Source organism: Balaenoptera physalus, assembly GCF_965194825.1.
Source record: "Balaenoptera physalus genome assembly, chromosome: 7".
Lineage (NCBI taxonomy): Eukaryota > Metazoa > Chordata > Mammalia > Artiodactyla > Balaenopteridae > Balaenoptera > Balaenoptera physalus.
Genome location: NC_138886.1, coordinates 72438918 through 72466133, shown reverse-complemented (window position 1 = coordinate 72466133; position 27216 = coordinate 72438918). Strand labels below are relative to the sequence as shown.

The window sequence follows — 27216 nt, the reverse complement described above, 5'->3', positions numbered from 1 at the left end:
CGTGAAGTTTTTATAGTGGTGAGCTTGTATGTGTGTGAAGTGGAACTAGGGGAGGGAAGATGCCAAGTGGAGAAAATAACAGTTATGAAAGTATGGAAGAGAAGGCCCAGTGAGTGGGACAGAGGCTATTTTAGTGCATACAAAATTAAGAGCCAGGCATTCACTTTGTGGAGATCTTGGCATGTTACTGTTTTTTTGTCACTCACATGATAAAAATCAATAAGGATATAATGTAGGTTATGAAGGTCAGTTATGTCCTCAGGAAAAGAGGGTTGATGAGGCTTGGGAAGTTCTTTGGAGAATTGAAAGGGGAAGGGATCATTGAAAATTGGGAGAATCCAAGAGAGACTCTGTTTAGAACTTTCATTGCTGGGATTTAGGTGGTGGCTTTGGAAATAAAGTAGTGTGTTTGAGAGGGGAACTGGTTGAACTTGGAGATCAAGTTCATGGGTGCCTCATGGTGTCTCTAGACCTTATGTTGATGCTTACTAGGATGGTAAGATTTAGGAGGAGATAAGAGTCTTTTCCTATTTATATGGAGCTGAAATTTTTATGTGTTGTGAAAGTTAAACATCATTGACTAAGTAGAGCATGTAGTCTGTTTTCAAATGCCTGTTTTCAAGGGCCAGTTGAAAACTCATGGATTTTCTCCTCTCTACTCCCAAACCAGAAATAGTTGGGATGTATTATGAAATGCATGGACATGATGTGGAATTTGTGGTGTCATGTTGCCTACTTCTCTTTTACTGGATGGTACCATCTTTCAGATCTTGTGTAAGACCTTGGCATGATGCCTTGGTGGGGCTAAAAGCCTATTTGAATAAAAATAAGTCGGCAGGCAGCATTTTGGAGTAGAAGGTTTTGCCACAGCCTCTTGTATAATGTTCTTCAGTAACTTCTCTTCCAGCCACCATTTAGAAAGAGGAAGCAGAGCAGAGAGGACATTCTAAGTTGTAACAATGAGAAAAAAAAGCAAAGAAATAGGAAAATTTGAGAGATAGTCAAAGGATGGCTATGGGTCATTTTGACCTTGTGCAGGGTTTTTGCATGAGAAGTTGGAAGAAAACATTAGGGCAGGTAAGTTGTTATAAAGTTGAAAACGCCCTTGAATGCAGGCCTGTATGGAAGCAATTGATGGTATTTGAGCAGGTGATAGAGTGAGATGTTTTTGGGAAGTTGAAGCTAGCTAGGTGGGTATGAAATGTAGGTGATGGGGGGAGACAAACAGGAAGCAATGTATATGGTGATAAAGGTTTGCCCTTGTGTTTTGGAAATTGGAAGACGGAAGGGTGGATGTCAGTAGTGAGAGGAAAATTAATGGTTGTGAATTCAAAAGTAAGGAGGTATTGTTTCGATGCCAACGTTCAGATGCCAGGAGCCTGTGAAGGTTGGGTGGCAGCATTAGGAACAAAAAGATAATCGAGAGGAAGAATTAGTTTGGGTGTTATATCAGTCTACTTGGGCTGCCATAACAGAATACTGCAGACTGGTTGCTAAAACTAAAGAAATGTATTTTCTTATAGTTCTGGAGGCAGGAAGTCCCAAGATGAAGGTGATGGCAGGGTTGGTTTCTGATAAGGCCTTGCTTCTTAGCTTGTAGAGGGCCGCCTTCTGAATGTACCCTCACATAGTGTTAACCTGTGCACACTCCTGGTGAATCTTCCTCCTCTTACGTGGGCACTAGTCCTGTTGGTTTACAACCCACCCTTATGACTGCGTTAACCTTAATTACCTACTTAAAGGCTCTGTCTCTCCATATACAGTCAGTCACATTGGGGGTTAGGACTTAAATGTATGAATTTTAGGAGAGACATTCAGTCCATGACAGGGGTAGAGGTATTTAATTCCTCCAAGAACGAAGAGAAATTAATCTCTTTTACCTGCATTTCTGATCAATACTTTTCCTTTTTTCAGTGCAGAAGAGAAATGCTTTCTGATCCTTACAACTGGTCAAAAACTTCTTTTCTTGCTGCTACCCTAGGGATTGGGCATTTCCAACGTGGAGAGTTTCTCCCCGCTTTCACCCTGTACAACAGTTTCTGACCAACTCTACCTTTTAAAGTTGGTTTTTGACAATTGATACACAATTGATTTCTTGTCTCTTCAATTTTATAGTCTGACCTCTTATAAACTGCTTTTAAAGGCACGGTGCTTATGCTTTAAAAGCCACTTAAACAGAACATGTATTTAAAAGACACGATGCTTTTGCCACAGGTGTCAAGACAGTTCTTGGCAGTGATTTCCCTGAATGTCTGCTGAAGTGTCCGTGCAGCTCCGAGATCCTCTCGGCCCCCTTTACTTGGAGAACATTAAGAGGCCAAGTGTTCATGGAACTCGTGATATTTGTGTTGGAAATGTTAAAAGATGTGAGGTTTGGGGTGCCTTCTGTTTCTTTTGCTTTGTGTACTTATGCAGAGCACACATCTGCAAGTCACAGCTTCTTAGTGAGGCCCTGGTTTTCAAACTTAAAGAGAAAATGAGCAGTGGAACCCTAATACAGAAACTAAAATCAAAGCTCTGGGATAAATGACTAACACCTAGTTAAGTTATTAGCTAGGCAGTTTGTGGTTATTGGCCCCACCCTTGCTTAACTATTGCTTTCCTATCTATCTCTTTAGGTAACTATGAGAGATCCAAACCTTTAACTTTCTTCTCTTGTGGGAATGCAGCAAGATTTCTAGCTTTCTTTGGGCTGAGGTTTATAGGTGTTAGTGAGACTGAGTTGTGAGAAGGGGATGGAGCCTGAGATGGATATTATCCCATTTCCTTCAGTCAGGTTTTTACGTGGCCTCATTTTATTTGAAAGTAAACTCCCAGGGCAGCCGATATGCCTGTAATTAATCCTAAGTAGAAAATCCATTCCAAAGCCAAAACTATATTTTTGCTTTACCTGTGCAGGCACAGAATGGGAAAGGACATGTGTGGGTCTCTGAGAATGTGGATTCAAATGGTTTGGTGAAAATATCCGCTGCCCTTTCATCCAAGCAGGCATTTCAGTATATTTTTGTGTCCTCTTCTACCCTTTTCACCAAAAAAAATGTTGTCAATTTAAGGATTCCCTCTCTGATCTCTCCCTGTTAGATATACTTTGTTTCCAGCACAAAACAGGAGAACAGCAGTAGGACACTTCACTTCTTTTAGAGTGGTTCTCTAGCAAAAGGATGATTTAGGAGAAAACTTCTCACTTGCTGAAAGGCTTTTTTTCCTTCTTCCAGCAACTACCATTTCATTTGTGTCTTAAAGAGTTACCCAAAGCATTATAGTGTTTCCCTGTGAGAACTGGTTTCAGGAATTGGAAATTAATGTAATTACTTCACTGTAGGAACATGAGTTCCTCTGAGTTGCCCTACCTTTCTACAGTCAAGAGAGGGTTAAAAGAACACAGCTCTTTTAAAAACACCTTCAAATATCTTTTTTCTAATTTGTAAGCTATACTTAAAGACTTGGACAGTAGAAGAAATTAACTCGTTTTATATCTATACTCTTATTTTTTCCCCATGTTGGCTCCCCTCCCCTTTTTTAAAGAATATTTATTTTCTTAGAGAAGGAACCCAAGTTCCTTTCTAGTTACCAAATCAGGTTTCCATCATGATGACCAGACACGGTAGCTTATATCAATATATTGTAATATAACAAATTATTAAGGAAGCAATTTTTTGCCATTCAGAATGTGGGTTTAAAGGTCACTTAGCTAAAGGATTATCCATTAAGTGTGTGGGAAATCATCTGAAGACAAAATAAGGTATATGAAAGTAAAAGTTAAATGGGAAATCTTGCAGACTACCAAGCTTTATTTTGTGTGGGTTATTTTGATGAATAATTGATAGTTTAACCAATCCTATTACTAGATTTGTTTCCTAAATAATTGTCTCCAAGAATTCAGTTGAGGACATACAGAGTATATCTTAATATATACTTTTGTATATAAATTATATAAAGTTAGTATATTGCTTAATATATAAATTCACTAACCATCTGTAAAATGACAGTCACTTGTGGGCGGTAGGGTACATTCCACCTTACCGTTTAGGAAAAATTACCATTTTTAAATGGCTGCATCTTAGCTCCTTGGGTACCGGCCTGGACTGATGTAGGGAGTAATTGAAAATAGAAACTAAATAGGCAGGTCACACTTCTATTTTACATTACTAAGTCTTTAAAGCTATCAAGGCCATCTAAAGATGTACTGCTAAGAAGGAAAAAAATGGGGGTACTATTTTCTTATACTTCTGGAATACAGATGCTCCAAGTCTATTTTATTTGGATTATCTTCTCATTTATTCCTTCCAGTAAGTGGGCAAGATGGCGTGATTATTTTCTCCATGTTCTAAATGAGGAAATCGAGGCTTAGAATGGTGAATGTTAGAAAGGATCACTGCAGAGCTTGTCGTTACAACTACTGAGCTACATCTGATTGCTCAGCAAGCCCTGCTCATTATCTGTCCCTTCCTATATTTTGTATCTCTGCCCATTTGCTTTAGATTAGTCAATTATTATTTCTTATCTTGCTATCATTCATAGCACTTTTGTCATATTAGCTATAAAAATCATTTTGTGCCCCTTTCTTACTATAGTCTTCTAAGTACAAATTTCCCGGCTTGTACCTTGCTTGTGTTGTCAGCAAAAAAGATTCCAGTTGACTTTCTCTGCCTTTTAGTCACTGCTCTGGTGAGACTCCCTGGATGACCTCTGGCCTGGCTCTGCCTCCACAACCTCAGTGATGCTCACAGTCCTGTTTCCCCCTAGAAGCTGGATGCCTTTCCCTTCTCTGATTATTTGGCTCTTGTCTGTTCTGCAGGTCCCAGCTGATACTCCACTTGTTTTATGAAGGTCTTTGCAGTGGCTCTCAACCTTGGCTGCACATTAGAATCAAATGAGGTGCTTTTAAAAATCCCAGTGCCATGGGCCCTTTTGAGAGAGATTCTTATTTAATTGGTCTGGAGTGAAGCCAGGCGTTGGTGGTTTCAACTGCTTTACTGAAGTGGTGCAAAGAGCACGTGCTTTACAGTCCGATAGACCTGGATTTGCAAGTTTTGTAGTTCAGGGCAAGTTAATCTTTTCTAAGCCCATTTCCTCATCTGAAAACTCGGGATAAAATGACCCATTTCCTTAGGTTGTTAGGATTGCATGGAGATGGTGCCCCTGAAAAGGGTTTAGCGCACTGCCTGACACACCCTAAATGAAACCAATACTACCTAGTGTCTTTCTCACCCCATCTAACAATGCTGTCTTCCTTTTTTTTTTTTTTTAAGGTGTTTTTTAATTGATTGATTGATTGTTTGATTGCTATGTTGGGTCTTCGTTTCTGTGCTAGGGCTTTCTCTAGTTGCGGCAAGCGGGGGCCACTCTTCATCGCGGTGCGCGGGCCTCTCACTATCGTGGCCTCTCTTGTTGCGGAGCACAGGCTCCAGACGCGCAGGCTCAGTAATTGTGGCTCACGGGCCTAGTTGCTCCACGGCATGTGGGATCTTCCCAGACCAGGGCGCGAACCCGTGTCCCCTGCATTAGCAGGCGGATTCTCAACCACTGCGCCACCAGGGAAGCCCAATGCTGTCTTCCTTTTCAAAATGCCCATATTTTTTGTCACATTTGCCATTTATATATTGCCTTTTCCCCCATGTTTGTATTTTTCTTTCCCATTAAAATTTGTTTACAGGTCCAAGGTTGTCCTCAGTGATGTTTTATTCCATTGTGTGCTTAAGTAAAACCATACCTTTTACCTCTTAAAATATATTAGACATGAAAAGCTTCCAAAGAAAAATAGATATGTAACACCAAAATTCTTTGAATAGAAAAGTACTGGGTCATGTAGGTGTCATTTTAAAATTTCAGTGGCTTAGGTTTTTAAAAGACTTTCTTTTGTTTTCTTTTTTTCTCTTGCCACTAAAGACTGTTACTGAGTCCACTGCAAGTTTCCTGCTAATATGCTTTTGAACACTTATGTCTTAGTTTTTTGTCTTAGTAGGCTCCTAACCCTATCCTTACCTGAAGTTTAATTTTTTTCCCCCCCTAAGCTTCTTTATAGCTTCAGGGTGACTTTCTGAGTGATATATTCTATTTCCAGTGATAAAGGGCAGATCAACACCAGTTGAAAGGGATAACTCTTTCTATTTTTTAAAGATGGGTTTTTGTTGAACTGCCTTTTTTTTTTTTTTTTTGAGAGTAAAACACTGTTCTTCAAAACTCCCATTGATTTTCTGATATGTCAGTAATCACCTTTCGGTTGTCACCATTTTAGTAGCTCAGGGTCCATGTATATTTCTAAATCATTCATGTCTTATAAATCGCGGTATGAAATAAGCATCCATCCAGTTTCCTTGCTTAGCATAGTCTGAGCTATGTATTAGTTTGTCGTGATATAAATTATATCTTTATTGCTTACCATTATTTTGATAAAATTAGATATCAAGGTTTTAATTTTCTTAAAGTTCACCTTGACTTTCCTTATATATAATGGAAGAGCGTTTTTAAACTACTCCTGTTCTGTGTTACTTTTTTATTAGTGCACATGATGTGGGCTTTCATGGCAATTCTTCTGGAAGGTGACTTTTCTTCAGTAACAGAGACAAATGCTCTGGTACAAAAATGTTTCTGATGTCCTTGAAAGATTTAGAAATCTCTCAAGTTCAGGTAGCTTGGGACAGTTAGTGTCCAAAATAGAGCGTGGCATCAGTGAAGACCAGCCAGGCTGTTCTTCCACTAGATCAACCCACATTCTGGGAGAATTCCTCTTCAGGGTGAACTTATCTGGTGACCTTCAGGGCACAAAGGTCTAGAATTCTTACTTAGGTCACTATTTTTTCCATTGGGAATGTAAATTAAAGTGAAAAGGTTGAGAGAAGCCTCCTTCAAGTGGGACCCAGTGTCTTGCCAGCTCTATGCAGAATTCTGTAAACGGATTAACTGTTTTTCCCATTTCTTCTCTCTCCACTTTTAACCTGTTATTGTGCTCAGGCTGAACCTGGTCATACGCTTTAGAAATGCCTGTTTGCAGGTTGACCTGGACCTTGAGCAGCAGTTAATTGGCGAAACAGGTCCAGGTTTCTGTTTTAGGGCTGATTGTGTTTGTGGTGGGAGTTTTGGGTTAACCAGACATGAGGCAGTGAGGGCTGAGTTGTAATGGCTCCAATTTGAAAGGCATTTCCCCCCATGTTATTTTTGTTTCCACATGATCCTTAAAGTATAATGTAAGAATTGAAAAATACGTGATTAAAATTTAATGTTTTTTTTGACTATATTTGACTTATAAGGACAGCTGTAATAACTTAAAAGATTATAAGTCCCTTTTTGTCCTGAAGGACACAGAATTAAATTGATCAGAATTCTGTTTGTACTATACTTTTGTCTGTGCATGGGCCCTCTTATTTCACTGCTGAATAATATTCAGTTGGTGAACGTATGACCATTTATGTATCTTCATATCTTCCTTCCTGTTTATCTTCCTTTGATAAGCACTGGAGTTGTTTTCTTTTTTTGCTTTAGTGAACAGTGCTGCTATGAACTTTCCTCTTAGTGGCTCCTCACATTCTCCCTACTCTCTGTAACTCAGTGTTTTGTATTTCTCAGGCAAGTACAATAAAAAATAAGTGTATGAAGGGGAGGGGACTGATAGATTTGCCAACTCTTTTTGCCAAGGAAAGGCATTGAAAAAATCTGACAGAATTGCTATTATCATCATTTCCTGGATGCTTAGATACCCCAAAGTAGGATGCACATAACTTCAGAAGAGAAAATGAATACATTTCACTTCACCAAAAACTGGCTACATTTTTCATTTTGTTCTGATCAGGGAAAATTATTCCACAGTGTCTAGTGAAGTGCTTGGTGCTTAGATCAGAATCTGCTTATTTTCCCTACAGATATTAAGCATTCCTTGTACATTACTAATTTACTGAGCTCTGATTGTACAAATGAGTTTTCTGATCAAAAAACTAATGAGCAGTGCTGAGTAATGAGAGTTAATAATAATAGGCTAGTGCCCCACCTCTGCCTCTACCTAGTTCAGGGCCCCCTGAGCCAATCTCTGGGCTTCATTTCCTTCATTTAAAAAAAAAACGAATGGTTAAGCTGGATGGGTTTCAACATCTCCTCGGGTCCTTAAGGTTCCATACTGGTAAAACTCTACTTACTGGGTTTCCACATTCTGCATGTGCCTGCTTCCCTAAGATGAGATTCCTCAGGGCGTAGGTTGTATCTTATTCACCATTACCTCCTGGTCCTCCATACCCCCAACACCTACCATGTGGCATGGCACCATCCCCTCCTTCCAAAGAGACAAGTATTAATACAGCTAAACATGTTCCTTATTTTTAGGTCTCAGTTTAAATGTCACTTCTCTAGAGACGCCTTTCCTGATCACCGTCCCCATTTTATTCACATGGATGCTTTTTTTTTTTTTTTTTCCCTATGGCATGGGTTACAGTTTTAAACATTAGTTTTATCCTTTTGTTCGTTTAATCTCTCTACCACTAAGTTCCCCAAGTGCCTGTTTTGTGGTCTCTCATAGTAGGCATTTATTAAATGGCTGAATCCATGCGTGTCTCATCCCCTATGTGAACATACGACAACAGATAGCTTAGTGCATATGTCCTTTCTCTGTTTTCTGAACCTTTCTGGTTTATTTTCCTCTGTCATCGAGAAATAATCCCTCCTCCCCACAGGTAGCAGATTGTGTCCTGTGTTGTGGTTCTGCATGTGTTCCCTTCTTTGCTAGACGCTAAGTGGGAACTCCTTATCTGAGCCATCTGAGCCATCTTGAGTATCCAGCACAGAGCCCTGCATGTTACAGGATTTGCATATTAGAATGAATGTGAATGTCTTTGTCCTTAACACATGTTTATTTGAGGCGCATCTATTTTTTTCTGTGTCCTTTTAGTTGTGACTCAAGCCTCATTCGAAAGCTCCATCTCAAAGGATTCCTGATGCCTTTTCTTATGTAATGACCCTCCTTGTTTGCAGGCTGGTAGATGGCCACTTTGTAGTTGTCCAGATCACACGGATTTGTCATGCTGTCCGCAGTGATGTGTGTTTCTTCAGTTGAACTTTGGTTTTGCTTGCAGTCACTCCATTTAAGTGGCTTCTGGATTGTAAGCTGCGATCTTGCCGTTTTCCATCCTTAGCCCTTTGAGCATTTCCTTTCATGTTCACTTTAGCTATTTTCTTTTGAGCAGTAAAGGTTAACAGATGAGGTAAGGATTGTTCTGCCCAGTGGTTCCTCTGGGAATGGGATGACTGCATCCTCCAGAGAGTAGATGTTTGGCTACCTTTCATAAGTATTGGAATACATTTAGAGGTATTTCTTGCCTTTTGAGGCATGAGTTTGTTGGGTGCATAGAAAATGAGATGGGCTCCTACTTTCAAGCCAGATATTTACCAGTTAGTGTCTTGGGGTATTATTTGGGGACCCAGCTGAACTCTCACATGGGAGAGGGGATGAGGGCTCATTGAGCAGCAGAGATGAGAAGCTAGGAGGGAAAAAAGGGTTGGTAAGGTAAGTACAAGACTGTCAAAGAAATTTGGCCTCCCTGCTTTTCTTCCGATTCCCCCCACCTCACCCCCATTTTTCAGTGCTCTGGGGTTTCCATCTTCAGTTATGCTTTACCCTTGTGCTCAAGTCTGTTTGGTAGGCTTGTAAGTAGTTTCTTTATCAGTATGTTCAGGTAGGATTGCCTCATCAGCAGATTATACCAGAAATTATTTGGCTGTGTAAAGTGGTTTTCTTGGTGTGGTACATACTAATCATCCTTAGGCTTAATTGTAGTTCATAGTTGTAGCTCTCTAAAATGGCCTAATCTCTTATATGTTTTAAAGAATGCTAAACATTTAACGTTAATTACAGGTAACTGTCAGTATGTTGACCATGCTAAGACCCGATGTTAAGCACTATGCTAGGCTCCGAGCAGATGCCTACCACGTACTTTAATTATTAATTATGGCAGGATATCTGTAGTGCATGGTTCTTAAATCGGCATCTGAACATCACTGTCAACTGTTTAGCAAGAAAGTGTTTTGACTTGGTATGTGTTTAAACATTTTTATGTTAAACTTTACTCAGTCTATTACGTCTGCTGTTGGTGGTTTAAATATTTGGAACTTGAAACTTAGTATATGAGAGTTTTTGGTCTGCTTGCAGGTCAGTTTAAGGCAGATACTGGCCTTATTATTATTATTATTTTTTGGGCCAAGTAAAGAAAGCACAGCCTGGCCCATATGCAGGACTTTTGTTTATTTGAATTTCCCGAGTTACAGTGATTGGGACAGCTTGACCTTAGCACAAAGTAGAAATGTGCTGTTAGAAGAGAGAAGAGGAGGGCAGAAAACAGCTCTATAGAAGGTTAGTGTCTTAAGAGCAATACTGTACATAGTATTTTACAATTTTTATAAGCTATTCTTTTTTTCATTTTAATCAAAGAATTTATTTAAAGAACAACCGTATATAAGTATATATTAAAAGTATGATGAAAACAATGGAATAATATATATCAAGCTGTTATCTCTATGTCAGGTGTGGGGCAGGAGGGGTGGTTTTAGAGTAAGATTTGGGAGGGAGATTTAAATTTGAATGTATAAGCTGTTGTTTTATCCATTAACTTATTTCTTATAAAAGCCCTGTTTTCTAGGTGAAGTGGGAAAAATCTATACTTTATAGATGAGGAAAGTTACTAAGGTTAAAAATTTGTCAAAGATCACAAACTGCGATATTTGCCCCCTGCCCCCAATCAAATCCTAGCCCTAACTTTGTTCAATGGTGAAAGCTTAAACTCCAGATTTCCCTCAAATGCTACGTAGAACTGAGACTTGTCTTTTCTTGACCTTGGTTTACCTGGTCATCTCTTAACTCTTCTGAAGAACTAAACTGAAGCCTTCATTTTAATACAGATGGATGCAATTTGTATCCATTTTAGGATATTCTGATATTTTGTTCTGATATTTTAGGTATGGGAAACAGTAGCCATACTTGGGAATTGCTGTGTGTTATAATGATGATTCTGATTTGAGTACAGACTGATCCAGTGCACTCATTTCTGTAACCTTGGCCCTTAATGAAGAATAAATATAGTAAGAATCTTGACATGGGCCAACATAGTTAATGTGAGCTAAGAGGTGTACCTCTTATCTGAAATTCACATATTCTAGAGTTTAGCTTTTATAAGGTTATAGTAAACTGACCAAAAATATAATGAGAAAGTGATTATACAAAGACCCATAAGGAGTCAGTGCTTAAAAACTTTTGTCAGGTTGGAGGTATTTAGTATGTGGAAATTAGGCTGAAAGCATTTATTAGGCTGAAAGCATACCTTAAGAGTTTATAACAGCCAGGCGTCAAGGGGAGAACATAAATAATTGACAGTGTTTAAACGTGAGAATTTCAGATTCTGTTCGGTAAGTTCTCTATTGTTTGACTACTTTCTTGTTTTGGAATGTCATACTGGATTAGTAAACAAATAAAAAAAATTTAATGCCAAGTGGTGGTCTGTTCCCAGTTCATGTTTTATAATACAGCCCTGGAAGAAGAGAGAATCGACCTAGGTTACATCCGAGGTTTAGCACAGTGGGCAGTATACCCTGCACATTTAGGAACTCATGCCTCTTGACCTTATTATAAAGATTGGACTCGAAGTTCATGAGGAGTTTTGTTTTTAAGGAAAGTTCCCATGGATTTTGGGGGGGAAAAAATCAATAGCATTAAAGTAATACTCTGCAGCCTAAAGATTGGCAGTTGATAAAGCATAATTTAATGTGCCCTATAAAACCCTCAATCTTTTAGTTCCCCTGGCTTTTTATTTTTTAGCTGTGGCTTTTAGTTAACGAGAAGAGGTGAAAAGTATAGTTTTCTCTTAGTCTCTGAAATTACCGGAACTTTCAATGCTGAGACAGTTCAGGAGATCCTCGGGGGAGACCATTATTTGGCATTGGGTGGTGGTACCTTTGCTTTGTTCAAACCTCTATTTCTAAAGAATTCTTTATTTCTGGAGAATTGGAAAGAATGGTAAGTTAATTATCTTAGGATTTTAAACAAATTGTAATTTCTGCGACGCTGCCAAATGGACCTAGGACAGTTTTGCAGTTCTTTGAAGACTTCCAGTGGAAACAAAATAGCATCTTTGGGGCCATGGAAGAATACATTCAGCCTACCCTCTAGTGGTTCATTCCTTTAACCACCTCCCAACGGGGGCATTCACCCCACTGGGAAAGCAGCCAGTCTTTAGGCAGGGCTTTCGCAGGCTCAGGGATCACCTTTGTCCCACTGCCTGCCCACTCTGCAGGTTTGAAGCAGGTTTTCATGGGAATCTATTTGGGTACACTGAAGGCAGCAGGGAAAGTGTGAAGTAAGACCTCTTTACGCTTCTGTTCTGTCCCTACTTACCCTCTATTCTATCTCCAAATATAATTCTTGGTACGTCATGAGACGGTGTTTAGAGATGATGACCCTGAAATTTGTTTATATTAATTCAAGGGCTTTTGGTATAATGCAAGGTAATTTTTATCTTTTTGTATATGGATCACTTGCCGCCTGCCCCAAATCCTGGGAATAAAGCACTTAATGTGTCCCTTCCCTTCTTTATGGTCTCAAAATATTTAATTAGGTCTGAATTAACTTTCTCCTCAGTCTCTGGAAGGAACAGGATATACTTAATTCTGTACGGACAAGATAGCTTTTAGTTAGTCCTAATCCAGAGTAGTATAACATGCCAAAATAGATCTCCTTTTAAGAGTGCTTTGAATGTATGTGGAAGACTTATTAGGATGTATAGTAACACGGAATTGATACTTTTTGTTTGTTTTTGGCCACCCTGTGTGTTATTAGGATGTATAGTAACACGGAATTGATACTTGTTGTTTGTTTGATTTTGGCCACACCGTGTGGCATGCGGGATCTTAGTTGCCCGACCGGGGGTTGAACCTGCACCCCTTGCATTGGAAGTACGGAGTCCTAACCACTGGACCGCCAGGGAAGTCCCGATGCCTTTTTTTGCTTTTTTATTATGCTTAGTCCTTGGAATATTTCATAGATAATTAGCTCTAAAATTAAAGAACTTGAGTTTAGATGAACTTGATATGTCAAATGTAGTTAAGATTAATTCACTCCACTCCAGGCCATCCTTAGTGTATCTCTGTACTGTACCTACAGTGACATTTTCACGCATTTTACACTAGGTATTCTTGTCTTTTCTATTCCCCCACCCACTTGCCAATATTCTAGTCTTCTGAAACTTTCCATCACCATAGTAGAAAAGCTGTGCACCCTTCAGCATGTTTGACCTTTAGGCTGTGATGTTTTACTTGAGATCCAGCCCTTGCAGGGACTAGGACAGTCAGGCCTAAGAGAAAAGCTGGTACTGGGAGAACAGCAGAGAACATGCTCCATTTGAAGGGCAGCCTGCTGGCTCGTAGCTCTGTGGGAATATGGCCTCTGTTGCCAATCTGTTTGTTTATTTTTTTAAAGAGAAGCTGGGAATTTTTTTTTAATGTGAAATCGCTAAATTGGTAAAGTTTTATATGTTGAACACTACTAGTTAAAAAAAAAAAAAAGGACATTGAATAGACCAAATAACACATATTTGCAGAATAAATCCCCCCTCTGGCATCCAGTTGTGACTCTGGCCTGAAGATCTTGAGTGTTCATTGCCTGACTGCTTGCTTCCATCTATCTCTTGGCTTTCCTCCAAGAGGCATATGCATGATCATATGTGGTTACTAATGACTATATTTTTGGCACCTTTCCTTAGTTCTTCTTTTAGATGTGATCCTGTAACCTCTTAATGACTTTGTGCATGAATTAAGCGGAAGTCCATTGTTGTCTTTATTCTTGGTTTTATTTACTCTGATCATCTGACTCAGCCATTTACTTGAATGCGTTATACCTTAATTAGAAAGACTTTTGACTCCCTACCCCAGATTTTCTTCCTGCTGGTCAGAGCCACTGTTGGGTATTATTCACCATGCCATTGGTATATGATGAACTGTATACCACGAAGAATGTCAGAAGTGGCCACCTGGCTGTTGTCATTTCTGTTGGCCATGTTGAGTAGGTCTTAGTTAATGTGTAGCCAACCTTGACAGATAAATAAGAGGATTCATTTGTTTGCATTTTGGTCAGTTCTTAATGTAGGAAACCAATCGTTTTTAGTCTCAGCAAGTCAAGGTAATGGGTCATTTTCAATTAGAACAAGAAGTTACTTTGGTGAAATACTGCTTTGTCTTGGCCAGTGATGCATAGTGATTGTTCTTTCTTGATCTGATGGCAGTGAAATTCACTCTAATGAGTGTTCCAGTGCAGTGAAAGTTTTGTCCAGTCTTAATTTACTACTCCTGCTTCTACCTCAATGATTCCCTTCCTCTGTTCTTGCTCTTCTTGAAATACAGAATGAAGAATAGTATCCTGATTCCTCAACTTACTTCCAAGGCCTGCAGTCCCCTGACCTTTGTTGTGGATCTTGGGTTTTAGCCTGAGACAAAATGGCTTTAAAAAGCATGCTTGAGTGGGGCTAAGGGTATAGAAAATCACATTTTTAAACCATTCTACTTCCCTTATATTGATGATTCTCAAGCAGAGATTGACAATCAAAATCAAGTCAAGAAACTCTTTAAAATATGTCTTAGAGTGTACTCGAGTAGATTTCCACTCTCTTTACAGAAAGAGTGAAAAATTTGGGTTTGGGGCTATAGTCTCAAGGATGGCTTGAGGATCTGTCTTTTTTGTTGTTTTTTTTAATCTCTCTGAGATTAAAGTAGTAGATGATGGTAAAAATTTCTTTCCTTTTAGGTTGATCTGAAAGAGATTGCAGTCATAACTGCTCTGGACTAGTATGTTACTTGTTACATAGTAGGTACTTTCTGAAAGTCTTGTCAGTGGTAAAACACAGTGCATTTACTGCCAAGAAATTTATGTGTTAAATCTACTGTACTGAGAGGATTCTTTTAAAGGAACTTGCTCTTTATATAGGATAAAAGTATAGCAGGAAGTGGGTACCAAGAAACTCCTAGCAGTCCTAAATCAGGAAGACTTTTCAGCTTGTGATTGTTTGTAATTTCAAATTTTCATAATGCAGAAATCCAGTTTAATGTTTAAATGGGAAAGCTGTGTACAATCTCCTGTTACCCTCTAGCATTTTAAACATTGGGAAGCAAGATGCTTCATTTCTGCTCAAATATATGTTCAGGCTCAGATGTTTAAGTTAGCAGTGGTAGTTTCCATGGCAGCAGTGACTTTGCCCTTTTATCTTTTTCTTCGACAGCTCAATATTTAGCATAGGTTGTCCAGAGGGATTATTATTCCTGGCTTTGTGTTCTTAAAGACTTCTTTGGGAGCCTTTGACTTCTCTGGGTGCAGGTGTGTTCCAGAGAAGTTCCCTGAGAGGTGGAATGTGAGTCTGTTTTGTATACCCTTGTTTTCTTAGCATCTTGCACAGTATGCCTGTCATATCCAGTGAATCAGGGATGTTGCTTTTCTCTCCTGGGTGGTTTCTTCTGTACTCCCAGCTTCCTGAGACCTTGGCTGGGCTGGAAGAGAGTTGTTAACTCCCCAAGTGGTCTTGGTTTTTCACATTGGTGGTGAAGTTTGCTTTTTTAAACTGTGATGTGATGACAGTGGACCACTCCTATATTCTCCTGTCTTCCTTCCTGAGGCTTGTGTTGTTTTAAACAAAGGCTTGTAGCTAGGATTTTTTTTTTTTTTTTTTAAAGCTGATCCAACTTAACGCTTGAGCTCAAAATATAAGAATTAGTAGGTGTATCTGGAAAGGTGTGTCTGGAAAGGGATGTGCGCATATGTTAGTGGTGGGGAATGACAGCGTACTATACGTCTGCCTTCCTTCCCCTTCATTAACAACCTGCGGTGACTTTGGCTCCTCCAGGTATACAGAGTTGCAATAGAAGGTTTCCTGCGTGGCAGGGAATATAAAACCACATGAAAAATCCCATAAATAAATGGGATTTTTTTTCTTTTTTCTTCTTTTTTTTTTTTTACTCGTCACCTTGAATTGCACTTCACGGCATTGATGCTCTTTCTTTTATGGATCTCTGTGCACATTTATTGCTGAAGAGACAAAGGTGAGTGTGGGCTAATAGGAGCACAGAGGAGGAGTGTCTGGCTCAACTCAGCGGTTCACAGAAGGCTTCCCGGAGGCGTTGTGCCTCCTTTTCATGTGCTGAGGATGTTTCCATTACCAGGAGAAGAAAGGTAGTGAGGCTCTTGTGGGTGGAGAAAAGACCGTGAGTAACAGTGGGAAGCAGCCTGGGTGTGGGAGGAACCGCTGGGAGATTGTTAGAGCCTCATGTGTGCAGTGTGGAGGGGTGGGCATGCAGCGGTGGGCATGCCCGTGGAGGGGGAGGTGGGAACCAGGTCAAGTCCAATGATGCCTCACTGCAGGCTGAGATGTTACTCTGTATGCAGTGCGGGCTCAGTGAAGGCCTGAAAAAGAGAAATGGTCCTGGGATGCTGACTGTTTTTAGGTAGATCACTGTAGCAGTGGAATGGAGGATGGGTTGGAGAAGGGACAAGCCTGGAAGCAGAGATCAGGTAGGAGGCTTCAGATGGAGTCTCAGCACTGGTTACGAATCCCAGTTTCTCTATTTAATAGCTGTATAGACTCTTGAAGTTTTGAAATCCTCATTTGTAAATGGAAGCTAATGTATACAGCTCATAGTGCACAAGGTAATTAAATGGGATTTTGTCTGTAAAATATGTAGCTTCAGGCCTTGCCCAGAATAAGGAATCAAGGAATGCTACTTTTCCTTCCTCTCTTTTCCCTACTCTCTTTCAGTCGCAGGATTCATTAAATTCTACTACAAGAGGCAGTCAGATCATCTTTCCTGTAGCAGAAGATACCCAGATCCTTTGGAGAGTTCAGGAGGATGCCTTATTTATTTTTATTTTAATTAAACATGATCTTAAAACCAACATTAGTGCAGTCTTAGAAAATGTTTACATTCAGGTCACTTTGAAAATCATGATAGGAGAAAGATGGTAGGAGGCCATACAGTTGTGTGTGGATGTATATGGATCATTGCCCTGATTTGTAAATTGTAGAAACTGTGACACCATGCAGTACATCTTAGCGTGCAGATTATCGATCTAGGGTACAATCATGGATGAGACGTCTGCATTCTCTTTCTGCCTTGTATTGTAAATAATAAATCTGAATATAAATAGGAGATGCTTGTGTCATCCTTGGAGTTCTTAGCGAAAGGAACAGTGAGGTAGCAGTTTCTAATCTTAAATACTAAAATTCCAAGAGGCTGAGCAGCTGATGATGAGAGGATGGAGTTGGGGAGGGTGGAAGGCATGTGTATTCTTCTGTGCGTTGGGTGGGGGGTTGTACTCTTTAAAGTAAAGTAAATTAAAATAGACAAGGCTGTAATTCCGATGGGGAACATTTAGGCTGTTGGCATCCCTTGTACTTAAATATAGTATTTGGAGGTCAGGGGTCGAAAATTGCAGCATTTTAAGTAAAAATTCTAATCCTCCTTCGTCACCATTTGTGACCATGTGCTAAATGTAGTTTAACATAGCATGTGCTTCAGGGGCCCTACACAGGAGTTGACAGTCATGATTGGGCAGTCTGCATACTTCACTTTCTGTCCAATGTTCCTTTTTCAAGTGAAGAAGCTCCCAACACAGCTCTGCACCCTGTTCCCCATTGAGACATGGGAACAAAACAAAACAAAACAACTATGCCTTAACCTAAAAGACAGATGAGCAAGTTCTCTATGCCAACACTTTAAGGTGCATTTCCTTTGCCCAGCAATAATGATAATAGCACTTCAGAATTTGTAAAGTGCTTTGACATATCTGTCTCAATTATATGCATATAATTGAAGCTTTTATAGAGAACAGGCCCCATTACCCCCTCTCCCTCTTACCAGAGTGGAAATAATTCAAAGGCTAGATGTGTGGGGTTTTTTCCTTGTTAAAATATAGCCTGTGGTTACACATGCCCCCTTTCCCAACTTCAACCTATGGGAGATGGAGATTGCTTCTCTTCAACTTTTGGAACTGTGCATGTATGTACACAAATAGGTTCTGTATACATATATATGCTCACACGCTTGCTTCATTGTTCATTTATACAATGGGGGGAACTTGCCTCAATGCACTTTTAGAGATCCTTAACTGTTTATTTAAAATATGCTTTACCTTAGTGATAAGAAGATAATTTGCGAAGTGGGAAGTCTGACAGAAGTTGAAGTGACAGTCATTGGCAGGGAACCCAAGCACCTTAACTCCTTTTTTCCTGTTAGAGAGGTATCCAAGATCTGGGATTGGGTGTGTGTGCCCGCTATGGATATAAGCAGGCAAGGTCTGAGGCTAAGAAAGACCTTACCCTCATCTGTAGTGTATCGCATTAATTTTCTTTCTTTCTTTTTCTTTTTTTTTTAAACATTAACTCATTTTTTTCTTAGTTTTTTTTGTAATGAAAAGTATCACTTGAGTTAGGTTCATTTATTTTGTGAAGGTAACACAAGTATGCACCACGGCCATGTGAAAAGAACTTTAAGAGTCTTGTTTTCTGTGTCTTAAAATGCACACTTCGCAACACTTTAGAATGCTGATCCCTGGAAAGGGGTGAATCCATGTGCTGAGAATCTTTTTCTTTTTTTTTTAATTAATTTTTATTGGAGTATAGTTGCTTTACAATGTTGTGTTAGTTTCTGCTGTACAGGAAAGTGAATCAGTTATACGTATACATATATACACTTTTTAGATTTCCTTCCCACTTAGGTCACTAAATCATTAGGTCATTTAGATCATTGAGTAGAATTCCTTGTGCTATGCAGTAGGTTCTCATTAGTTATCTATTTTGTACCTAGTAGTGTATATATAAACATTAACTCTTATACACATTTCTAGGCAGCAGATTAACCAGAAATTTCCTTGTGATTCTCTTCTTTAGGCCCCTTCCCCCAATTGGAATCACTAGAAGTTAAAATAACACTTTGATTGCCAATCCTTGCCCCCTCTTGAAATGTAGTAAATAACCATAAGCTTAATTACCGTAAGAAGTCACAGATGTATGTAGCTTGTTTTTTCTAGCTGCGATGTAGCTTTTAAAGAAAGCCATCTTTTGGGGAGGAGGGGAAGAGATGGACCAAAGGAAAGTATCTTTCTTAGTGTGAATCATGTTTTTTAAGATGCTCCAATTTTCTGTACTAAATACTTCGTAGTCCTGTTTCTAAATCGAACGTAGTTATCTCTTGGGAGTCTCAGGACTTTAAACATCAACTGAAAAGAAAAATACATTTCACAGGTGAATACCAGTGAAATGTTCCACATTTCAGAGAGGAAAGGAGCTGGCCCTCTGTGTTGATCAAGGTTTACACTCTTACAGTCCTACAGTGGATGGGGGGGAGAGCCCCTTGTTCTGTGCTCCACAATGCATTAATGAACTACAAGATTTTATATGTCCTAGGGTAGCGGCTCTTAATTACAGTTTCTTTGAAGTTCTGTAGAAATATTTGTAGCCTCTCAGCACTATTAAGGAAATATGCCTTCTTCTGTTGACGTTTTATTTTGTTCACTTTATTTTGGTATAAGCTACTTGGGGTTAAACACTAACTATAGTTTTCAGTTTTCTGTGTGATGACAGTTAAGAGTAAAATAACCTTAGTGGCCAGATGGAGTATTGTGGCCCCTTTATAACACTTCTGAGTTAAAAAAAAAAAAATACTCGTGACCATAAACCTTCCTTGTCTTTTATATTCTCTTTAAGACTAGACATACTTGCTGTTTTGGAGCTCAAATATGACAGTATTCTACTGTCTGTATCCTACAGAGGAGCTATGTTTTTAACCTACCTAATGAAAACACTCAACTACTGGGATTAATTTGAGGATTTCCAATCAGCCTTTCACAATTTGTACTACCCTGAGGGGGTTCCTGTTAGCTGTGACTTTTGTAGAAGAATGTGAAGTTAATCCAATTTCTATGTTGATTGCTATGTTAACTGTCTTAATTTAGCAATTCAAATTTATCTGCCTATACCAAACAAGAACTCTGCTACAAAACTGTGGGAGTAGTTGATTTTATTCTTATTATGCTCTTATCCTATTTTAGGTTCTACAGCCAAATAATGGCATGGAAATTAATAATGCCCACTGAGGTTGGAATGATTCATCACTAGATGGTAGTGTATTCTAGCCTATAACCAAGATTGAGTTAACCCCTGGCTTAACCTTGACTACGGTGGAGGTGTGTAAGTGACCCTGTTGAAGAATATAGATTTTTAAGTTTAATTACATTTCACAAAAATGTAACTTATTCTCATTATCTTCGTCTACTTTGTCTTTCACCTATTGGGGTGAACTTAGAGATTTCTTTTTATTTTGAATTCTGACAGCTATAAGGGGCTGTCATAGGTTACAAGACAATTTCTGACATGCTATACTCTTAGTAAGTAGTTTCGTCTTTTAAGTTCTGATTTTCAAAAAATTTTGCATTTCCTATTAAATGAATCACTTGCTTAATTCTTTAAAGAATCCATAGATAAAGTGAATAACTCTTGATTTAATATTATAAACTCAGATTTTCATATGTTGGGTTTCCTTAAGGAGATCCCCCCACCCCCAAAATAAGACAAAACTTTCTATAGAAGTTTAATCCCTTACTTAATCGTCATGTATTCCTAGTGCCCAGAAAGTAATAAATGAATTGGTTTGTTTGAATGTGAGCAGTTAGAATCTAAACCAGTTTCTTGATAATGAATTTAAATAGTTTACTGATGTAATTATAGTAAGTACTATAGTAAGTAATATGTTTCCTCCTGCCTAAGTCCACTTCTCACCCTGATTGGGGTCACTGTCATTCTACATCTTGGTTACTGCAATTATTTCTTGATTGGTCTTCTTGTTTCCACAGTTGCTTGCTTCTTCCACACAACCATATCCAGTTTATTTTCACAATAGGCACGTGCTACTGTTTTTGCTCAAAACCTTTCTGTGGTTTCCTTTCTTTTTATGGTGACCTCTGATGGGGTTTAGGACACACTACTCCAAAGTATGGTACCTTGGCATATTGCATATCTTAAGCTGAAGAAGTTTGAGAAAACTGCAGAAGCAGAAAGGTTATTCTGACCGTCTCCCTCTCTCTTCTTCCCTGAAACAGGTAGTAAAATTCCCATGTGGAAGGTACCCTCCCTGTACCAGGAGGAAGGAAAACATTCTTACCACCCATACAGGGATTTGGGGCCTGGAAATCTGTATACAAGCAAACCTTGTTAAACTAACCCTTATCTTTTTAGTTTAATCCTTATCACTTACGACCCCCAGCCCAAACCCCTTTGTCTTGTCAATTCTTCACAACTTTATTGTTTATTTATCTAAAAGGTATATAAACTTCCTGCTGAGATCACTTCTTTGGATCTTCATTCTCGTGTGAAGACTCCCAGATACATGTACCAATTCGATAAAATTTGTGTGCTTTTCTCCTGTTAGTTTGTCAGTTTAATTTGCAGACCCAGCCAGAACCCTAAGAGTGTTGAGGAAAACTTTTTCCTCCCCTGCACCTCCAAGATCCTATGTGGTCTGGCCTTATACCTCTTAGACTCATCTCCCTCTGGCCTCCTCCTTGCTTCACCTTAGCTGGTCTCTGCCTGGAATGCTTCTCTTCTAGATATTCCTATGGGGATGTATTTATTTACTTTTCAATCCGTAACAAATAACCATGAACTTGGTGCTTAAAACAACACAGATTTATTATCTTACAGTTCTGAAGGGCAGAGTCCCCTGATGTGGGTCTCCTGGGCTGTCATCAAGGTATTGGCAGGGCTGCGTTCCATCTGGAGATGCTAGGGGAGAATCTGTTTCCTTGCCTTTTTCAGCTTCTGGAGGCTCCCCGCATTCTTTGGTTGATGGCTCCCTTCCATCTTCAAAGCTGGTGACTGTGGGTTGAGTCTTTTTCAGGTTGTACCACTCTGACACTGACTCTGCAGCCTCCCTCTTCCATTCATGTGGACTCTTCTGATTACATTGAGCCCACCTGGATAATCCAGGATAATCTTCCCATCTCAAGGTCATCTGATGAGCAACCTTAATTCCATTTGTATCTTAATTCCCTTGTCATGTAACGTAACATGTTCACAGATTTCAGAGTTTAGGATGTGGGCATCTAAGGTGAGCCGTTATTCTGCCTACCGCAGGGGCTGGCTTAACTGTCCTTTAAAATCTTGGCCAAAAGCTCACCTTCTCAGTGAGATCTGCTGTTTAATACTGGAAAGTATCCATCCTCCATCTCCACATTTTCAGCACTCTTAACTCTGCTCTACATTTTCTTTTATTCCAAAGCACACTTATTTCTAGCTGATACACTGTTTTATACATGTGTACACCTCCTATTGCAGATGTACACTCCAGGATATTTCTTCATTGCTGTATCTCAAGTACCTAGGACAGTCCTTAGTTCATGGGAGCTCTGAGCAGATGTTTGGTGGATGAATGGATGAGTGAACAGAGTGTGAAGATTAAGCCAGTCTTCTTCACTGGATCTTTGTTTTCCTGTTGCCCAGCATAGAAGCCAGATACGGACCTAGAATGAAGGAAAGGACTTGGGACCGACCCCCTAAACTCACTTGCTTTACTCTCTAACTGCAAAGCTTTTAATTCTGCCAGCTCTAGAACTACAAAACCTCAGAAAGACTGGCGTCAGAAAGACTCTGCAGTTTGTCTGTAGGAGCCATAAAGGGCTAAGAGACAGAGAAATGTTAGCATTCACTGCCAGAGAACATTCTCCCTGTGACTTCTGCAGCTGTTTGGTGCAGTGTCTCTGGCAGCTCTTGGACCCTTGTTAGCCCCAAGGCCAAAAATCTGAGCTTGACAAGGCTGAGGAATCCTTGGAGCTGGTGAGGCAGCTAAAATGGTATGGGGGTAGGGTGGGGAGTTGACAGGGATTCCAGGATTGAGGAGCTCTCTTGAAGTTTAAAGCCACAAACGTTTATTACTTTAGGAATGACAAAGCAAAGTGAAGAGGCTTAAAGAAAACAAACTAATGGCTTATTCTTAGAGCTGACATGTCAGCCCCATGAGTGCTTGGTTGACTCTTCTGTTGTTTTAATTCAGTAAAGCCAAAACGTATCCTGAAAATGCCACTTTAGTGATTTGAATGGGAAAGATAAAACATTCTGTAGGAATGGTGTCTGCTAGACGACCCCACCTGCTGCTTACCCAGCTCTCATTTGTGAGCTCTCATTACTCACTTCACTGAGTATTTCTAGAGCTTTAGCTACTTGCCTTGAGTTCCTCAAAGGAAGATGCCTTTTGGCCAAGGCTGCTGTCTTTATCTTAATGGGTTCTGCTCTTAAACTTTAAGATAAATTGCTTCCTTTCATCTTGTGACTTGGCCTTTAGAGAGGTTTGATGTCATCTGAGGGAAGGCTTTGCACTATACTGATTCTGCCCTGGTTCTGTGTTACTCGAGGCATTGAGAACCCTCTAGCTGTAAATAAGTATCCAGACCAAGGTCACTTTATCCAAGCCAGACCTTTTGAGTGTGAGAGATGCTTGCCCTTGCCCCTAGCTATGATTCTTTTTAGAGATGTTACCTTTTGTGTTTGCTTATTACATTTTCTAGTTTCTATCAAATTAAAACCATTTGAGATCCATAGCTTAATTATGATGTGTTTTTAAATACCTTTGAGTTAAAATTTAATTTTTTCACATTTACCTGTACTTCTGCTGTTTTCTTGAAGTTAGACCCAGATTCCAGATGCCACAGCTCCATAACCCTGCTGGCCAGAGGATTACCATGTTTTTGGATTTGTCTTGGCTTCCGGCTTTTTTGTAGTGGGCAGATGGTCATAATGGGCTCTTGAAATAACAATCCACAACTGATCACTCAAAAGATAGTTTCCTTTTTCGTGCCATTTAACAAGAATTTGGATTTCAATGGGTGAGGGTGGCTGATGGAGTGTGCCAAAAAATGAAAATATGCTTTCATAATTATCGACGGTTTGAAGTACTTGAAGTGAGATAGAAGAACAAGCTACCAAGTTTGCATGTTATTTAGAAAGGTGATTGCCCTTTCATGCTCCAGTTTTTTTAAAAAAGGAACTACTCTTGTCCTTACATCTGTTTTTGAATGCTTAGTCTGTACAAACCCCTGAAATGGAAGTGGGATAGGTAGGACGGAGGGCCTTCCGGGCAGCTGGAACTGCACGAGCAAAGCCAGAAGAATGTATGGTTTTCAGTGCACTGTGACGGATTGAAGGACAAGGAGCAGTTCAGATTTTCAGATGCTTGAATAAGTGGGCTGGTAAAAGCAGTTGTAGAGGATCTCAGATGTTTATACTCTGAGTAATATAAGTCGTTGGTACTTTATTTGATAGGCAGCAGAGAGCTATTGAGAGTTTAGGAAAACCTATCTGGGAAGAGTGTTAAGTGTGGATTAGGATGATGGAGGGACCTTTTGGGAGGCTGTAATTTGGTGGTCCAGGTAAGAGATGAGGGCCCAGATCAGGATGGTGTACATCGCAGTGGACAGGCTGTTGCAGATAGGTAGGCCTCACCAGGGTGTGTGCGGCGACCCTTTCAGCAGTCCTGCTGTGACTTTAAACCAGAGATCTGATCCCTGAATCAGGTGGATTCTAGGTCTTGGAAACCTTTTTTCCCCTTGCAGACAGTGTACTTAATGAGAATTCTCAGACTATATTTAGTATGTTTTTGATTAGCCATCTGTCTTGTTTGGTGGCTGTCTGAAGGAGGTTTGAAAATAGGAAAGAAGCTGATTACTTTAGTTTTCAGAATTTTTTATTAGGAAGTTTGGAAAATAGAGACTTTTCTTTTTCTCTTCATGTGATCAGGAAACTGTTAGTCCCAGCTCTAAGCAGTCAAGCAGTAGCATTAGTTTCCTGAAGTCCATTATTGTAAGAAACTTAAGATATGAAAGTACATAGAGGGCCATTTAAGTAAAAAAGGAAAAAAAATCCCATTTAAAAAGTCTTTATAGAAATTTGGAAGTAGACTATGAGTGAAAACATAAAGGCCACTTCCTCCCCTGTCCTCCACTCCCTTCAAAATCCATGCTCCCACCAAACTGACACCTCATCGTTATCTCTCAGAACCCAGGGAAAGTTTAGAATATTCTAGGCTGATCTATGCTCAAGTGTCTTTTCATAAATTATTTCATGGAGAATAACAAGAGAAAAAGTAGTCTCAGTTGACACAATTGATGTCTAAATTAAGAGGCGAACATATATTGAGACATTATTTTTTTTAAGCTTTAAAATTAATGGTTCTCTGTTGCTGGAATATGGCCTTTTATTTTCCTTCCAAAGAGTTTCAGAGCCAGTAGAATCTATAAATAGTGCACAGCCTGGTTGTCTGTGGTAGATTGAGTAGAGCAGAATTGCCTGTCCTTAAGTGAAGGGGAAGTAGCTTTACATTTTTAGTAACTGAATTGTTGGTCAGCATAAAGGTAAGGGCCATGTGAGCAACTTATTTATAACTTCCCATAAAGGTATGTGTCTGCCTCAAGCAGAGAAACTGTCTGGGGTGCTTGAAATGTAAAAGTGCAGTAGAATCATTTTCCATACACAGCCTTCCTAGCTAGTTGGTGCAATAAAGTGATTGTTCGCATCCCTGGGGCTTTCAGAAAGAGGGGTGTCAATAGATTAGCTCATTAGCCTCCGCTTCCTGCGGAATGGAAGGGATTCATTAAATTCGAATCTATGGTTTTACGTAGTGAAGAATGTTTAGGTATTAACTCCTGAGGGTATGGAGGACATAAATTTAAGCTTGGTTTAACCTGTTAGGTGTGGTCCTCCTAACTGTTCTACCTATGTAGTCTAACCACGATCAGGTTCTTGTCAGAATACTTCATGGCTATGAAAGCACTTTATTTTTTCACAGGTTCAGTTCAACTATGTTTTTTTTTTTTTTTTTTTTTTTTTTAATAAAGGACATAGAATCAGACTGAATTCCCTGGTAACAGTGGGAGAAGGGAAGAAGAGTAAAACATTTTCATGGCATCCCGTAAAGAGTATGTTAAACCCTTTAGATAGATGCCAGAAAATGGAATCTGTTGTCACATGTTACAAATTTCATCGCACTTGCATCAAGAGTAAATCACGTACAGCCAGGTTTAACTCTAAGGATGAAATTTTTATAATCATAAATATGCACGTAAAAGACATTTTCAGCCCTCCTTTGTTACTCATTTATTTTCATAGACCGAGTTTTTCTGAATATTATGTTGACCATTTAAAGCATCTGCATATATGGCTAAAATGTAAACTTTGGCTTTTGTGCCAGTATTGTGGTTCTGTTTAGTATTTGGGCAAGTTGTAATAAGTGGTAAATGGCCCATTAACTATATTGGAGGCCTCATAGCAACACTCATTTCAAATTGTGCTGGGTTTACAATTTACATATTAAAAAATGTTTGCTTGATTTCGTTCAGGGACAAAGCTGACATCCTATATAAACATTGCTCCAAACGATCCTATTTATTGGTCCAATTATTTCAATTGAAAGATGCTGGTTTACTGCCTCTTAGTATATGTGAACAATTCTCAGCAAAACTGTTAGAGATCCTTTGACTATAGTGGCAGAAAAATCTCACAGGGTTTTGATTCACTTTTAATTTTAAGTCCCAGGATTAAGGATCATTTATTTATAGTGTAATGTAACAGTGTAGGCAAATATAGCTTCTCTTAATGCCCTTCTGATATTTTGGGGAAAGAGTGCTTTTATGCAAAGCATTCACTAATGACTGCCTTTTCTCACTCTAAATATAATTTCATTCACATTTCCTCCCTTCTCCCACATCCTTAAGAGATAGGACAGCATGCAGTGTTTTGCTTCATTTTATTATTTAAAAAAAATTTTTTTAAGATGTGGTTTAAGGTAGTTCTTTAGGATAGATGCCAAGGTAACTAGTTAATACTGTTTTAAAATCAGGCTCTTAATTAAAAATGCTTAATTTGTGCAAGAAAACTACATGTTAAAATGAATTTGGAAAGATTAGATTGGAATTGCCTCAAATTCAATTAAGCCACACTGCATGGACGTGCTGGGAATATCAATACAATCACTGTAAATTTTGTACAAACTGATTTGTTGCATTATCTTGCTCATCTAACATACGGTACTTTTTGTGTCCATATTGCAGACGGCAACTCCAAACTAACATGGCAGTCAGACTGTGTGATGTGGCTTCTCTGCTTAGAAGTGGTTCGTGGGCAGCAGAGCCTTGGACCGGGGTCTGTGGGATTTTTCTTAAATTCT

General features: G+C 39.3%; 1 protein-coding gene across 17 annotated transcripts in view; it reads left to right on the top strand.

Annotated features, from left to right (window-relative positions):
* The window catches only part of ELAVL2 (ELAV like RNA binding protein 2), a 157963-nt gene that overhangs the window by 57270 nt on the left and 73477 nt on the right, over nt 1-27216 (top strand). For 8 of the 17 annotated variants that reach the window (XM_082470495.1, XM_082470494.1, XM_082470493.1 and 5 more), the window contains exon 2: nt 27101-27191. The exons of 5 other annotated variants lie outside the window; for them this stretch is intronic. In XM_082470495.1, the coding sequence (XP_082326621.1) occupies nt 27101-27191 (91 nt within the window). Of the gene's footprint in view, nt 1-529 lie in introns of those variants that run through there. 4 more of the 17 variants (XM_082470496.1, XM_082470499.1, XM_082470498.1 and 1 more) reach the window with 2 other exon arrangements.